Source organism: Passer domesticus, chromosome 1, assembly GCF_036417665.1.
Source record: "Passer domesticus isolate bPasDom1 chromosome 1, bPasDom1.hap1, whole genome shotgun sequence".
Classification (NCBI taxonomy): Eukaryota; Metazoa; Chordata; class Aves; order Passeriformes; family Passeridae; genus Passer; species Passer domesticus.
The window spans coordinates 17,433,964-17,449,344 of NC_087474.1; the positions used below are offsets into that span (position 1 = coordinate 17,433,964).

General features: G+C 47.3%; 1 protein-coding gene across 2 annotated transcripts in view; it reads right to left on the minus strand.

Annotated features, from left to right (window-relative positions):
- SPAG6 (sperm associated antigen 6) overlaps window positions 1–9,520 on the minus strand; it is a 34,157-nt gene extending 24,637 nt beyond the window's left edge. The window contains exons 1-3 of one of the 2 annotated variants that reach the window (XM_064408291.1): window positions 9,419–9,520; window positions 9,230–9,325; window positions 9,041–9,088 (exon numbers count right to left, since the gene is read on the minus strand). In XM_064408291.1, the coding sequence (XP_064264361.1) occupies window positions 9,041–9,088; window positions 9,230–9,325; window positions 9,419–9,443 (169 nt within the window). In that variant the 5' untranslated portion in view covers window positions 9,444–9,520. The remainder of the gene's footprint in view (window positions 1–9,040; window positions 9,089–9,229; window positions 9,326–9,418) is intronic. The other variant, XM_064408301.1, reaches the window with a different exon arrangement.
- Window positions 9,521–15,381: the final 5,861 nt, after the last annotated feature.

Genomic DNA, 15,381 nt, shown 5'->3' on the forward strand with positions numbered 1-15,381 from the left:
CTTTTGGTGTGACAGTGCCACACTGGGGGATCACTGCCTAATGGCAAGCAGCAAACACCCAGGTGTTCAACAGGCACTCCATGACAAGGAAAAGCTGAGGACCTCAGAGCAAGGAATAGTCCAAGGGATGCAGGCTATAAGAAGTTACACCTGTAGCATACTTCTTTCCCTAAAAAGAAAAAAAAAGTAAGTAGAGAAGCAGTAAAAGTCTCACTTTTATTTTACACCAAAACCAAATTGCTCCCAGCAAGAAGAAAATAGCCAAATCATCTATACATGGCTCTGAAGGGGCTGGAAGGACACAAAAAACTAACCATGGAGGCCATGCTAAATAAAATTTAGGAAGGTAAATAGTCTAGACAAAAGCTGCACTGTCATGAGAGGTACAACCTCCCAGCATGTTCACAAGACAGAGTAACACAGGTTTCAGGGGGACACATAAAAAAAGCAAGTAAACTGAACCTATGGAACAGGTCTGTAATATAGCTGGGATCTGCTCACCCTTCTGTTAAGGCCACTGGGAGCTGAAAGAGGCCTCCTGTGTACCAATGACAAAAGATAGATCCTCCAGTATTGTTAGATCAATGTGAATTCATTTAGCACTTGCAGAAATCAGTACTTCAGAATGTGGTCATCACTGACATCTTCTCATGAACTCTCCTTGGCAGGTATGGTGTCATTAGCAAGTTATGTTTCATATCAAAAACCACTAAATACTTTATATGACAAATCAGAAGTAAAAACAAACATATGAGTTGGGGCCAATGCCATGTATCATCTGTTATCTTCTATCTCATCTATACCCTCTGTGGGAGGGTATTTTTCTGTCCTTCCCTCTAACATCAGTTGCATGGTCAAACAGCTGCTGAAATTCCTAAGGGGACCTCACACTGTTCTTATGATCTACACTGAAGGTATTTCAGTGAAGCAGGAACACTTACAAGGAGTTCACTTGCATTTGCTGTACAGATATTACATTTGAGCTCTTGGCTTGAGATAATATAAAAACAAGATTATTTAACAGATAGGAGAAAAAAAAAGAAAAGGGGAAAAATAATTTTACTAATATAAAAGAGCCTGTCAGAAGTGGTTGGGGGAGAGGGAAAGGAACACTTCAGCCTGCAGTGTCCTGACCCTAAAAAAGCTAAGAACCTGATGGCTGGGACATTAAACCAGAATGTATCAGACAGTTCAATTCTGATGATCTCAAATCCACTGAAATTTAAAGAGACTAGAATCACTTAACCCAGGAGCTAGGTCCAGGCCACATGACACATTTCTGACCTTTATGACATACCTAGACATGACAAAATATAAAACCACATTTAACAATGTTTACATACATACATGGTTTGAATTGTTCCAAACGTAAGATTTATATATTTTGTTTTTTCAAGATTAGCTGATACAGCTTTCACTTTTGGAACAGCCTAAAAAGCCTTCAGTCTGAAAATACTTCCAAGCAGCATGCCTCCCCATGACCAATGCCTTGCATTTCATGACAGTACAAACCATGTAAAGTTTGGTGATGACATTTAAGCATCAGCACAAAATGTTCTACTGCAAATTACTTTAGCTGGTACAACTTATAATAAGGAAAGAGATGAAAAATCAAATGGTAGTTACTATTTGAAGAAAGGACACAAAATGTTACAACACAATTACAAAAAAAACCCCCACAGGTTCAGAAATAATAGCAACTGTGCTGGTCCTCAAGGAGACTGTATTTTCTTAAAGTCATGTTTGAATGTAAGAAGAGACAGTAGACAAATAACTACAATGGAACAAGTTCTGGAGAAACAAAACAAAGAAAAAACAATTCCTGGTGCTGTACAAGCCTTATATTCACATCCAATTAACTGAGAATTGAGAGAAGTATATATAGGCTTAGACCATACCTGTGCATTGAACATAATTAAAAACTTTTACCTCTAGTTTCCACCTTATCTTAAAACCACTTTCTTTCTCTGTGTCAAGATGCTTTCCATCACCTCCAATTACTCTGCAGGACCAACTGCTTGAGGAGCTTTCACCACTGTCATAATTTTTGTATCTTCAGCAAACCTAGTATTTCTTTCTTTACAGCACTTAAAAAAAATAATTCTGAGAGTGTGAAAGCAGCTACACAGAGATCCTATGGTCTCCACTAAAACACCTACAGGAAGGCAAGATATCCAACCTTTCCTTCTAGGACTTTTGCAGAAGTGCTGTAAAGGACAGATGCGCCTGGCACAGGATGAGGCTTTCCTGCACTGGGCCCAGCCCAGCTCTTTGTTCCAGAGGCAGCTGTATTTGGTGACCTCCTCTATTTGATCTCTTCCTTTCATCTATCCTGTTTACTGCAAAGTCTACTCCTCCAAAGAGGTCCAAGCCAGGATTCCTATCAGCATTTTTAATTAAATTCAAATGTATTTAACATTACTTAGAGCAGGAAAATAGGCAAGAACCTTCCAACTACTTCCTTTTATCTTGACCATTCACTCAAGTGAACAGGGCCATACAGATCATGGAGTAGCAGTGTCTTGTTGCTGTAAACTTTAGAACTCTTTGGTCTTCTTCTAAATAAGTCTGTTGTGACAGCAGTAGGAAATTCATTAACTCTAATTCAAAAGCAACCACACAGAAAGTAAACTACAAAATAAGGCATTTAGACTATTGGACTAGATTTATTTTGGAAGAGTTCCCACTAGCACTCAGAAACTGAGTAACAGAGAATTACTGCCAAATATTCTCTCTTGCATCACAGAACCTTGACTGACATTGGGCAAGGAACGATTCCCCTTTCTATCCTCAGTTTCCCACTCAAATTTGTTTCAAAGAATGACACACTTTAGAAGCTGAATCACTCCTAACACACACTTCTCAAGTGGAGCTGTTACACACAGGCCTGATGCACTTTCTTTTAGCAAGCAAGTGCTGGCTGCTGCCTATCTGGGAAACAAACAAACAGAAAAAAAATCACTCGGGGCAGAGCAGGTTCCAACTTTTTTTTTCATTCTAAGTTTCTGCAGGAAACAAACAGTCACTATTCTGGAGATGGCAATCTTTGCTTGGCCATTTTGATTTTCTGGGGAAAACAACCTGGAATTCATGCAAAATACTTCTGCCCTCCTCCCATCCCCATGAAATCCCTGTCAAACTTGACTAGTCACAAAACAGAATCACTACACTGGAAATTCTTTCCATTTCTGCATCTGAAGATGACTACTCCAACCTTATCCTCCTTCCTTAAAGGAAAAATAATTTCTGGTTTAAAATGTGGGGGGGAAAAACTCATTCTACACTACTGTTGTCTCTGGACATACTCTTATCTTGAAGATGCTGTCCTTCTAATTTATGCTTTGGACCAAGATAACATCTTCTCATTTTTGTGTGCTACCTGTTACATTTAGAACATCCACAGAGTTAACAGTAGCACTCAAACATTCATCATATCAGCTTGATGTTTCAGAGCTCTTTATGTCAAATTCAGCTGACTTAACAAGGAAATAAAATGGAAATTTATTTCTGCCGCACCCCAACACCATACCTTCAACAAACTTTTTCTAGGAACTGCATAGCAGTGAGTTTTAAATCCCCTGCTTAAAACAAATTTCCCAGAAGAGCAGCGAGAGAGAATTTTCACACTCGCTCGTCTTGACACAGCCTCTTCCAGAGACAGCAGAGTATGCAGGTCTCAAGTACGGACTCCTCAAGTGTGACCTGTCACCAGAAAGGTCTCCTCACTGCCACAGCTCCATGCACAGCACAACCACCATCCTCCAGAGACCCCAGGGAACATAAATACAGTTTGGAAACAGAGACTCTGGCTGATCGAGTAATTCGTACAGCAATTGCCAGATGGTGTGGGACATAATGCAGATTTCAGCTTGACAGTATCACTGAAGATTCCTGAAGGATCGAGGAACAGCAAGTTTCTCCTCCTTAGATGCCAGACCCCGTTTCTGCATTAATGAAGCAGAACTAATCCTGTTACAAGAGGACAAATTTCTGAAAATACCACTTATAGGGCTTTTAGTGGCCACCATGCAATTGTGTACAGACACACCAAAACCAAGGTGGTCACAAGGAGCTGCTTATTTTTAATGTCCACTTGTTAAGATGAGAATAAAGTTTCTAAAAAATTCTGGTTTTGACATTTCACTTGCAAATCTCCAGACAGGCCAGGAGACTGAGAAGAGGAGGAACAGTTGAGCTTTCACTTGACTGAGTTACAAAAAAAGTCAATCCTCCAGCTTCAGATACATTTTTTTTCTCCTTCTATGTCACCTCTCTTGTACTTTCCTTAAAACAGCCTCCTTCTTCCCTTCATCAGGCACCACCATGTCATAAAGCCTTTGGGAAAGCCACTCTCCACACCTGATCTACTACAACTGCAAAGACAACCTTTTGTCTTTTATGCCACATCGCATTAATCCTCTCCCACTTCTGCTGCTAAAGCTCAGTAAATCAAAATTTTTTTAGAAAACAAAAAAAAACCAAACCAAACAAACAACAAACAAACAAAACCACGAAGTTGTGGGCACCCCTTACAAAAGAGAGTACATAAACTCCAGTGTTGAAACTGGCTACTTGGGGGCACTGGAGTCTGTCCATGCATATACACCTGCAAGATCCAAATGCTCCCAAGCTTTCTATTAAGCACAGTGCTATCATACAAAACTTGCAAATCATATCCTTAATATTATATAAAATATGGAACTATATCCTAAAACCCCATCCTAGGGTCTCGTTCTGATTACTCAGGGCCAAGCGTCCAACAGTGACATTGAAAAACAGTATATTTAAAACACACATCAGAAAAAGATTGAGAAAAGCATAGGCAAAAACATTCCATGTAGTTGGAGGAGGGAAATCAATTTAAACAGCATTTTCTTAATAATAAAGGCTCCTAAAACCAATCCAGAGATTCAGAAATACAGCTTTTAAAACCTGTCACCAGTGGAATAGGTCTGCAGCCAGGAAAGAACTAACACTGATGACATCACCCTTAACCTACAGAAAAACAGACCATGAAATAGGGGAAAGCTGCCATGCCACAAGGGCTGCTGGTGGAGCCCTAGTCTGACTCTGAGTTCTGTTTCCAGGCTTTAGCCTCTTGCCAACATGGGTGGTGTGGAACAGGTACAGGAGAAAAAGCCCGGAGGTGAAAATGGAGGAGAGGGCTGAGGACTGGAGTGTAAGGCTGAGAAGCAGCTTGATAATGGAAGGGACACCTGGGCTCAGGGCTGTGGGCTGATGGAGTGGGAGGACGCTTGGAAGAGATTCACTGGGAGAGGATCTTCATTTACAGTGACATTTTAGAACTTTCCTGGAACCCTGCAGACTGTCCAGCAAGCCAACAATGAGTTTATGTGCCTGAGATGATAGAAATACCCCAGCAGCAATGTGAAGGGAAGCCAGGTGTGCAGGGCCCCAGCACCACACATCTGTTTTTCCCTGTTCCATACTCAGCTTTCCCTATGACTTCTGCAGTCATTACACTTAAGAATGTGACTAGCCCCAATAAAGGGGTTAAAGAGCTGGTCTTGTAATATCTTTAGAGTCAAAATAGCAAGACTAAACTGTTTCTTGATCACAATGGCAGCCTTAAATAACTTTTAATATATTAAAAGCAACATTGCCATCACCATGTGTTCTAACGCAAGACAAAGAAAAAATAATCAAATAATCAATCAAAAACAAATACACAGAAGTAATTATTCTGATACATGTATTAATCCTGAATTGTAAATGCCTTCAAAAAATCAAAACAAAATGCAATTTCAAAGAAGTTGTTTACTTACAGAGTGCTGCACTTCACAAGGAAAAAAAACCTAAGAATTAGACCCCCAGTGACTACCACTGTTACACACATACTAGAAGCACTTCAGATTTTCACCTAGCTCTTCTAAAATACAGGCAGCTGCCTAAATCTCAGTGCAAGAACCAGAGCTCAAGTTCATCTGCCATTATAACTGAAAATAGCCTGTTTATTGGATTTTAAATTTTGGAAGGATGGGGTGTGGAGCTGAATAATGCAATCCAGTACCAAATTCCATGAGCAGTAGCTACCAAATGAACAGATTTATATTTCATGAATATATTTAAACTTGTTACTATCAAAGTAGCTTCTCCCATTAGTGAGCAGCCCTCAAAAAACAAGATTTGATGAAATGTCTGTCATTGTTTCACAACATGTATATTTACTAAATGGAAAAGGTTTAGGAGTTTTGGAGCAGCCTTTTCTCCCCAAGTATCAACTAACTAAACATTCAAATGACAAATCCTATATTTATTCATGGTAGTATTTAATCATAAGGAACAACTTTATCAAAGCAAAACAGAGAATTGGAAAACACACAGGAATGAGTTCCAACAGAAGAATCTCTCTGATCATTCCTTGCACTTTCTTGCCACCAGAAAGCTGTTAAGCTCCCAGGCACCAACCCCCAGGACATTCTTGACCAGGAAAGAGCCAGTGCCACATAAACGTGTTGAAGCCCAGGGCCAGGTTCCAGTTCCCTGGTTACAACACTGAGATTTCTGCCCAGTGGGAAAAGCAGCTCCAGAACTTGATGAGATACAGAACTTCAGAAGACAGCTGCCCTAAGGAAAGGTGGGCTTCTCCTGTTGGCCCTGTCTGACCTTCTTTTCAGCTTCCCACCAGTTTCCTTACAGGTCATACACAGGAGTCTGCACAGAATTGGTACCCTGAGGTTTCTCAACAGTCAAGCCAGCATGAGGAGCTGCTGCCTCTGATCCTGGCTGCTTGCTCCCCTCCAGCCTGCAGGCTCCAAATGGGCAACAATACCACGGCTTGTCCCTAGCTCAATACCACAGAAGCAGGGCTTAGAGGGTAGTAAAGAATTACTTTTTCAACACTTCTATCTTTCATGATGTTAGCATGGTGTCCAGAGACACCTCCATAAAGAATAAGGTCTCAAGCAAGTATTTATTTTCCTTATAACATGTTAAGTATTTATAAAAATTACTTCTAAAATGGGATCAGATGCTTTATTCCTTGAGCACTCATCTTTCATTCTTATTCCAGGAATATAAACTGAGACTAGTAATACAAGAGTACATGACAGTACAATTTAAGGATTTAATTTTGTTCAAATTCAAGTCGCTGTAATCTTGTCTTCTGCTTTTGCCAGAAAGATACTAAACCCTGACAACCTTTGAGATCCAACAAAAGAACCCTGCAAGGTGCCCCTGACTCCTATAGCTAATGTAAAATAACAGCGGGCAAAGACTTTTTTCATCTTCTTAAAACAGCAATCTCCATAAGGAATGGCTAGAATTCTTATTCACCAGAATAAGAAACAAGCCCCAAAGCCCCTTAAATTCAGATTTATACACAGATATAAGTTTAGACAGGCATCTTATTTAAATCATTGCTCCAGCACTCACTGGATAAAGACCATAAAAAGCACACCAGTTATCTGCTATACAGCAATGTCCCAAAATATTTGTTTTAATAAAAGGACCAATTTTATTTGGTGGGAGGTTTTAAAGAAAAACATTTAATCACGTCCAATTTACAAGGAGGTTTAAAACTTATATCTAGCACATCCAGAAAAGGCCAAAATGAACAGCTCTCACTGCAATTATATAACTACAAAGTATTTTTGAAGACACAGGTGGGAAAGATGGTAAAATATTTGTGGGCCATCCAAATAAATTGTAACAGCTGTATTTGCAGACATTCCTCTCTTGTCCAGCATCTGAAAAACTAAAGCTTGTGGAAAAGCAGCTCATGACCAGAACCAGCCAAGAAGGATAACCCACACAAATGCACATTTCCACATTACTACCCAGAGCCTGATCCTTGCAGATTTAACCTTCAGACCAACACCAGCTGTGTGCAGAAGAAAGTTTCAGGCCTCTGAGCCAATTATTTGTTCTGCACAAGCAACAACTCAGTTCTGAGGTAAAGTCACCAATCAGATTACATTAAAATAGTTATTTTAATAAGAAATACAATGCAATTAAAGTTAGCTTGGCACTTTGATTGCTTTCTTAAAATAGAAACTTTCTGCATTTTACAATGCTGAGCTGCAAGAAGCCTGCCTATACAGGATCTCTCTGGGAACTGCTAGAACCAGGACTGTAAAAGGACACAGAGGGACCTCTTCCTACAAATAAGGCATAAATTATTCCTATGGCCACGATGTCCCCTTGGCAAACAGAGATCATTTGTATAAGCTACAGCAGGGTCATTAACTCACCAAAAGATGGGAAACAAAACAAAGATTCAAGAGCCACAGCAAGGTAATACAAAAGGCCTGGTATCAACATGCCACTCCCATAATGAAAGGAAATGTTTCCTTAGAAAGAATTTAAGTGATATATTTTTAATAAAACAATTCTAATAAATGGTTGTAAACACAATAACAGAAAGTTGTAAATATTTACACCATGGGTTTTCTTTTTCGTTTGCTTGTTAGATGTCATTGTATTTGAGAAAAGACTGAAAACTTTATTAGATCTGGGAAGCAAATATTAAGAACAAATTCTAGACACATCAAAACATAATCAATTCATGAATACCACATGGCAAACCCACCACTGATGTATAGCACATTTTCAAATTGTCATTCAGGTAATCAATTACCAGGCACTTCTTTTTCCTCTTTTAAGCTCAGGAACTTTGGCCGAGCACAGTGGGTCTGCCAGATGCCAGCAGCACAACAGCTGGTAGAAGTGCTCCCGCAGCTCCTCTTTCTAAAAATGTTCAATTTGGTTCACGACATCCCATGACAGCAATATAACAGAATCAAATCCCTCCTAAACTGAGCCAATCTGCCGGCAGAAAGCATCGAAGAATTTAGGAACAACTTGTAAAGCCGGTATAAAAATTTGTTTCTTCTTAAAGTAGAATTTCCTCGGCAAATTAGTGCTGGCTTCATCGGGAATTCCAGTCTCTGCACTTTACATAAAGCTACATCAGAACCGGGAAGAAGTAAATTTGAAAAAGGATTATACTGAGAAATTTTCCTTGGGATGACCCGGAGGTCTCAGCCAGGCACCGGGGCAGCCGCCCAGCGCAATTTACCTTCCCTCCGCAACGCGGGGACTCGGCAAGCAGGGTGGGGGCCAAATCCTACCGGGAAAAAAAATCTCCGGAAACTGAGCGGCCAGCGGGGGAGGAGGGAGGTAAAACAAAAACCGGGGAAGGCCGCGGCGGCCCCGCGCTGCCCCCGCCCCGGGACGTAAAACCCGCGCCCGGCCCGGCCCCGCGTACCTGCGCTGCGGAGAGTGTCGATGCTCTGCGGGCGGGCGGCGAGGTCGGCCACCGCCTGCGCGAACTGCGACCGGGCGCGCTGGTACTGCTCGAACACTGCGGGCGGCAGCGCCGGGGCGCCGGGTCAGCGGGAGGGCGGGCGGGCGAGAGCCAGCCCCGCTCCCGCTCCCCCGGCCCGGCCCGGCCTACCTTGCAGGACCTGCCGCTGGCTCATGGCGCCGGGCGGGCTCCGCGCCCGCGGGGATTTCCGCGCTATGGACGCGTCTCCCCGGCAACCGGGCGGAAGCGGAGCCGCCGGGGGCGGGGCCTGGGTAGTGACGTGGCGCGCCCGCCCGCCGCGCCCGGTCCCGCTCCGCCCCGCGGGGCTCCGCGCGCTGCGCTCGGGCCGTGCCGCGGGGACGGGCCGGGCCGGGCCGGGCCGAGCCGAGCCGAGCCGAGCCGAGCCGAGCCGAGCCGAGCCGGCACACGTGTGTCACTCGCTCCCTGCAGGTGCGGGTACCGGCACCTACCGCGGCTCGCGGGGGCGTGCGGACCGGCAGCTCCGCGGGGAGGGCAGCGCCGCTGTGCCCGTCTGTAGCACAGACACAGCACGGCACCTGCGGGACACGGCGTGTCACGGAACGGCGCGACACGGAACGGCGCACAGCGCTGTGCGCGCTCACCTCCAGCCGCAGGCAGCTGCTGCTCCCGGGGGCGCCGGGGAAGGACGGGATGGGGACGGCGGGGAGGGCGCAGCGCCCGCGGGACGTGCCGGGCTCGGGCAGGGACGTGTCCGGGCCACAGCCCCGGCGCATCGCGGGCAGATGTCGGACGGCCGGACCAGAGCCTGTCCGCCCCCGCTGACATTTGGCGGCGGTGCGTGGCGGTGGGCCGGGGCGCGTCCCCGTCCCGCTCCGCTGCTGCGCAACTTGCCAAGGGCTCGGCGGGCAGACGGGGAGAGACTCGCCGTTCTGCCGAAATCCAGCGCATCTCCCCGCAGAGAGAGGGTCCACCTGCATGGCTCCCGCTCCCCTCCGCTCCCTGAGTGCGGAGGGAAAATAAAAACTAAATAAGAAAAATAAGGACAGCTCAAAAACGCTTGTCCCCCGCCGCGCCTTTATTTCATGAAGTGGTGTCCTTTGATTGTAGTTTTTTCTTTCCTATCTCACCACCGACGCGATTCCTCCTCGGGGATCTCCGCTCTTACCTTGCGCCGCCGCGACGACCCACGCAAGGGGTTTTTGCGCCTCGTGGGGAATGAACTTGTCCCGCGCAAGGCCGCGGAGCGCGGCGGCGCCGGGGCGGTGTGGGCAGCAGGGCCGAGCCCGTGGGCTACAGCGGGAGCGCGGCAGAAGCAGCGCCGCGCCCCGCCGGAGGCAAGGCTTCCCCGGACGGTCACGGCGCAGTGAAGGATGCGCCCGGGCGCGCCCATCCGCGGAGCACCCGCGCAGCGGCCGCTCCCCGCCCCGCGCGCCGCAGGTGGCCGGGAGCAGCATCCGCTCCCGCGGTGCTGGGGCAGCGGCGTGGGAAGGGTCCGGCCGCAGCCCTCCGGCTCTGCCGGGCACAGACCCAAGTTATTCCTGTGCGCTATAATGGGGTGGGGGGTATTTTTTTTTTTTTTTTTCCACCAGCGTGTCATTCTGGTAGATAAGCTGCGCACTGCCTTCCACTTTTTCCCATCTTGGTGGGGCCATAAGGACTAATTACGAATAAATCTCTTAATTACTGGTTGGCAAGGACATGGTTGCATCTACGAGTAGACACAACCTTGGAGGTCTGTATTGCAACTGGTGCAAACAGTGGCACTGCAAAATAAAATCAGTATTATAAGAGTTTGAAGAGAAATAGACTCTACATCTCCCCCAGCATCTTTTGAGGGCGATTCCCAAGACGCAGGACACTTGTGAACGAAGGTAATAGTTAGCTCTGCTATCGATCAGGCTGCTCCAAGTGAAATTGTGATCCACAACAGAAAATCAGAGTTAATAGTCAATAAAGAATGTCTCTTTCTGTAGCCACGCATTATTGCACAGTGGCTTCAAGATTTCATAGGCGGGCAATTTGTCCTGAAAAGCTGCAAATGTACAAAAATCAGACGACTGACACTATATAAATATATTATATGCTAGGTAATATAAAGTTTGTCTCATACCTAAAAGTTGGAACGCTGAAGGTACTTCAGCTGCCTTTTTAAAGTTTAGAAAAGTGTAACAGAGACGTCTGAATTTTTTTAAACTCCTGTCTGTGTTTGCTCAGCTGAAAAGAGAAGGGCTAACATACACAATATCATGGTCTAAAATGAGCTACGTGTTTCCAAGAGTATTTAGTGCGGGGGGAAAAAAGTCTCTTTAAGCAAACAAATTAAACAGGTGGTGTGCTATTCTTTACAAATAAAGGAGACAAATAAAATCAGATTGGTGAGAAGGTTGTTTGCCACAGAAAATATTTTGGGAAATTATCACCATGTGTACTTGAGAAGGGAACAGCTGTTAAACACATTTCTTTATACTTATTTCTGTTCCTAAGTTAAATAAAAAATAAACAAATGGTGATTAATTACTTCCAGAGGTAAAAAAAAAAAAAAAAAGCAGATGTGTCGATTACAGATAAATTGATTTATCTGTCTAATTAAGTCTAATGTTTGGATAAGGAACAACAAAACGCACCCTGAGTGCCACCAAGACTTGCTGTTACACTTCGTTGCTTGATACTAAGTCTGTTCGCATGGTTAATAATAATGGTGAGGAATAAACACCATGCAAATGCGGTCTACGGAAATGTCACCGCTTCTCGCAAAAGTACTGAAGACGGAAAATCATTTATGGAAATGACGTAGTTGTGAGACTTCATTGCCTGCTGCTGGGGTGCTCATTAGTGGGAAACCTGTATCCTTAAGCGGGTGGTGTTAGTAATGATTGCGTTACCGCACACGTCAGCTTAAAAAATAAACCGGAGACCAGGGGAATGGGCAACAGTTATCTGAATGAATAATGTGCCTTCGCTTTCTGCTGGGTGTTCTTTAATCTCAGACTTTGATTCACTCGGAAATACGCCCGGAGCGTGGCGGGGAAGCAGCATTTTCCCCAAGACGGGGAAGGGCGAAGTTGCTCCTGGGATTTTTTGGGGGCGAGGCGTGCCGAGGGCGTGGGTTTTCCCTGCTCCGTCTCTTCCCCGCGGGTGCGAGGCAACAGGTGACTGAGCTGCGGGAGCTGCCGGTGCAGGACGCCCGGCTGGAAGGGCACCGGGTGGCCGAGGCAGCATCGGGCTCTGTGCCCCTCGACGGCTCATGCCCCGCTGTGCCCCGGCTGGCCAAGCCGCGGATGTTCCGCTTAAAACTGCACGACGCCCATTCAGAGGTGAGATCTTCCCGTGCCTGGCTGCGGCGGCTTCCCCGGCGGGTCGGGAGCCCCCGGGACAGCCCGCCGGGGCTGCGGGTCACCGGGGCTGCGGCGGCGCCCGTCTGCCTCTGGAGGGTCTGCTCCTCCTGCCACACGCCCGGCAAGGTGTTCAAGGTGTTGAGGAGATATTCATAGGGTTACAGAAATTAGGGCTTTTAATCCCCTATTTGCACGACTCAGCTCATTTGGTGGGAAAGAGCAGCGCTCAGACTCTCCCACGGATCGGGGCTGGACGTGCTGGGTTTTTAAAAGCCAGGAGTTTGGACCTGGAAATGTTAGTGGGAGTGAATGGGATGTAGGCAATTGAAGTGCTCTCTCGAAGAGTACACTGAGTGAAGACTCTCCAACTGCACGTATAGCCTTTACTAAAATTAATTTGGATCCTTGAATAGTTTATTTTTCAAATTTAAGTTGGGCTGTGCCATTACCTGATTTTAGCAAAAACTCTGTCAGAGAGACGGTAGGAATGGAGACTTCTCTCTTTTTTCTCCCTGAGCTTTGGCTCGGGGCTGCAGGGACTCACGGCATTCTGGGGTCCCCTCTCCGGAATTTCGGTGGCGAGTTTAGTTTGTAAGACCTTCCTATAGAGTAAATTATTTCTGTGAGGCGAAGACAGAAACGTCGAGGCACTTCGGACGCGCTAGAAAGAGGACTTCTCTTTTTTTTTACCCAAGAGGACGATGCTGGCATTTGAACAGATATTTATAACAACTGTGATCGTGTAAACGGTACCGATTTGGCTAATGGAGACTGGTGCATCACCATTACAATCGGAAAGGCTGAATAAAAATTTAAAGAGATAAATAAACCGGAAAATGGTAAAACATGTCAAGTTGACTTGCAGGATGGGACCAGGAAACATTAGCTGGTAGGGCTGAACCCTTCTCACCACGCGCGTATGGTTACACCTCTGGTTTCCTGCGGAACCTTCAGCGCCTGTGCAGTGCCATTAAAAAAAAAATATTTTTGGGACGTTCCAAAACTGAAAGCCGGAGCTTAATTTATTCTGGGGACTTGAAAGGAGCGAGGTCTTCCTTTGTGTCTGATGCTCCGGGGGAGGGTGTGTGTTGGCTTGGCGCTGAACGCTACCCGCATCTACATATGTAAACCCAGCAGCGCTTCTCCCCCCCGCGCCGGTCGGGCTGCAGCTCTCAACAAAGCTACCACACAATGCGAAATGCGCGGAGCCTGCGCGGCCGCGGCTGAAAGCCAGCATTTAGCTCGTGATGCGCAAGGACCAGATGTGCGCGGTGCCCAGCGGAGCCCGCAGCGCGCCCCGAGGCCGTCCCGTCCTCCCGCACCGTTATTGTCCCTGGCTGCTGCGCTTAGAGGGGTGGGGACAGGCAGCAGCCAGACGAGCGTATCCCGGTTTGCAGAAGAAGGTGTAACGAGAGGCGCTGGCAGCAGCAAAGGCTGCAAATCGCTGTCGTGTGGTTGCTATTAGCAACAAATCAGCTGAACAGCCTGCAAACCCCGAGCACCTAGGGCGGAGGTGGCAGGGAGAGCGCCGGGGCTGGGGAGGCTGGGGTTGATGGGCGCTTTCCCGAGGGCACCTCCCGTGCCAGCCCGAGCTGCCTCCCTGCGGGACGGCCGAGGAGGGGCAGGGCGAGGGGAGATGCTGCCAGCGCCACGCACCGAGCTCCGGGAGAGGGGAAAGCCAACCCTCTTAAAAGAGACAAAATGGCAGCTCATGGCTTGTAGGCATCCTTCCCGGCGCTGAGCCCCTGTCTCGCCTCCGCCGGTCCGCCCCGCTGCCAGCTCCTCCGTGCCCGGGGGCTCTCCCCGCCCGCCCGGCAGCGCAGCCCCCGCCCCGGGAGCAGCAGCGCGGTGTCCCGCGGGGCTCCAGTCGCAGCCCTTCGCGGCCAGCCTACCCAGCCTGGAAACCGAAGTGCCATCCCTTCGGAAGGGACACGTCCCCACCGGCGGCATCGAAGCTCCCGTCGGCCGGGCGGAGCCGCTGGGCTCTTGCGCTGCCGGTGTGGAGAAGCCGCGCAGTGTGCGCGCAAGCTCCGCAGCCCGCGCAGTGAGAGCAGCCTGGCAGGGGCATCACTCACTCAGCATTCCTGCACCTTGGCCATGCCTTCCTTTCAGCACCCTGTTAGCCTTTTGGGTATCTTGATTTCAGTTGTTTGGGCTTTCTTCTGGTTTTTGTTTTGTTTGTTTTGTTGGAGGGTTTTTTTCCTCATTTCCCCTTCAAACCTTTGGGTTTGTGTATGTGGAGTTTTTTGAGGGTTCTTTGGTGGAGTGTGGGGATTTTGTTAGGATTTTTTTGGGGTTTTTTTTTGGGTAATTATTTTTGTGTTTGAGTTTTGGAGGAACGTTTTGGTTTGGTTTGGTTTTGGGTTGGGCTCTTTTTTTGTACTCAGTCCACCTTGGAGGCCTCCATCAGCTGCACGATGTTGTCTCACAGATTAGAAAATGCCTCGTTGAGAAGGCAACTCCCGAGCATTCCCAGCACATGGAGAAGGAGGAGTAAGAAATGTCACCGCTGGCAGCAGTGCCTGGAATCTCTGCGCTCAGCGGAGGCCCCAGGATGTGAGGCGGCTGCTCCCGGCCTCGGCCTCCTCCACCGGGGATGCGGCGGCCGAGAGGCAGCGGGGACGCGGAGCCCGGCGGGCGCTAAGGGGGAAGGGCTGCGGCTGCCTCTGCCGCTGGAAAGTGCCTCCCTGCCACTGCGGAGTTCTATCTCGGCCGCTCCCGGAAAATGTACCTCCTTCCACACCGCCGAGAGCATCGGAACGGGGAAGGCATCTGCCTGTCCCCGGCGATAGGAAC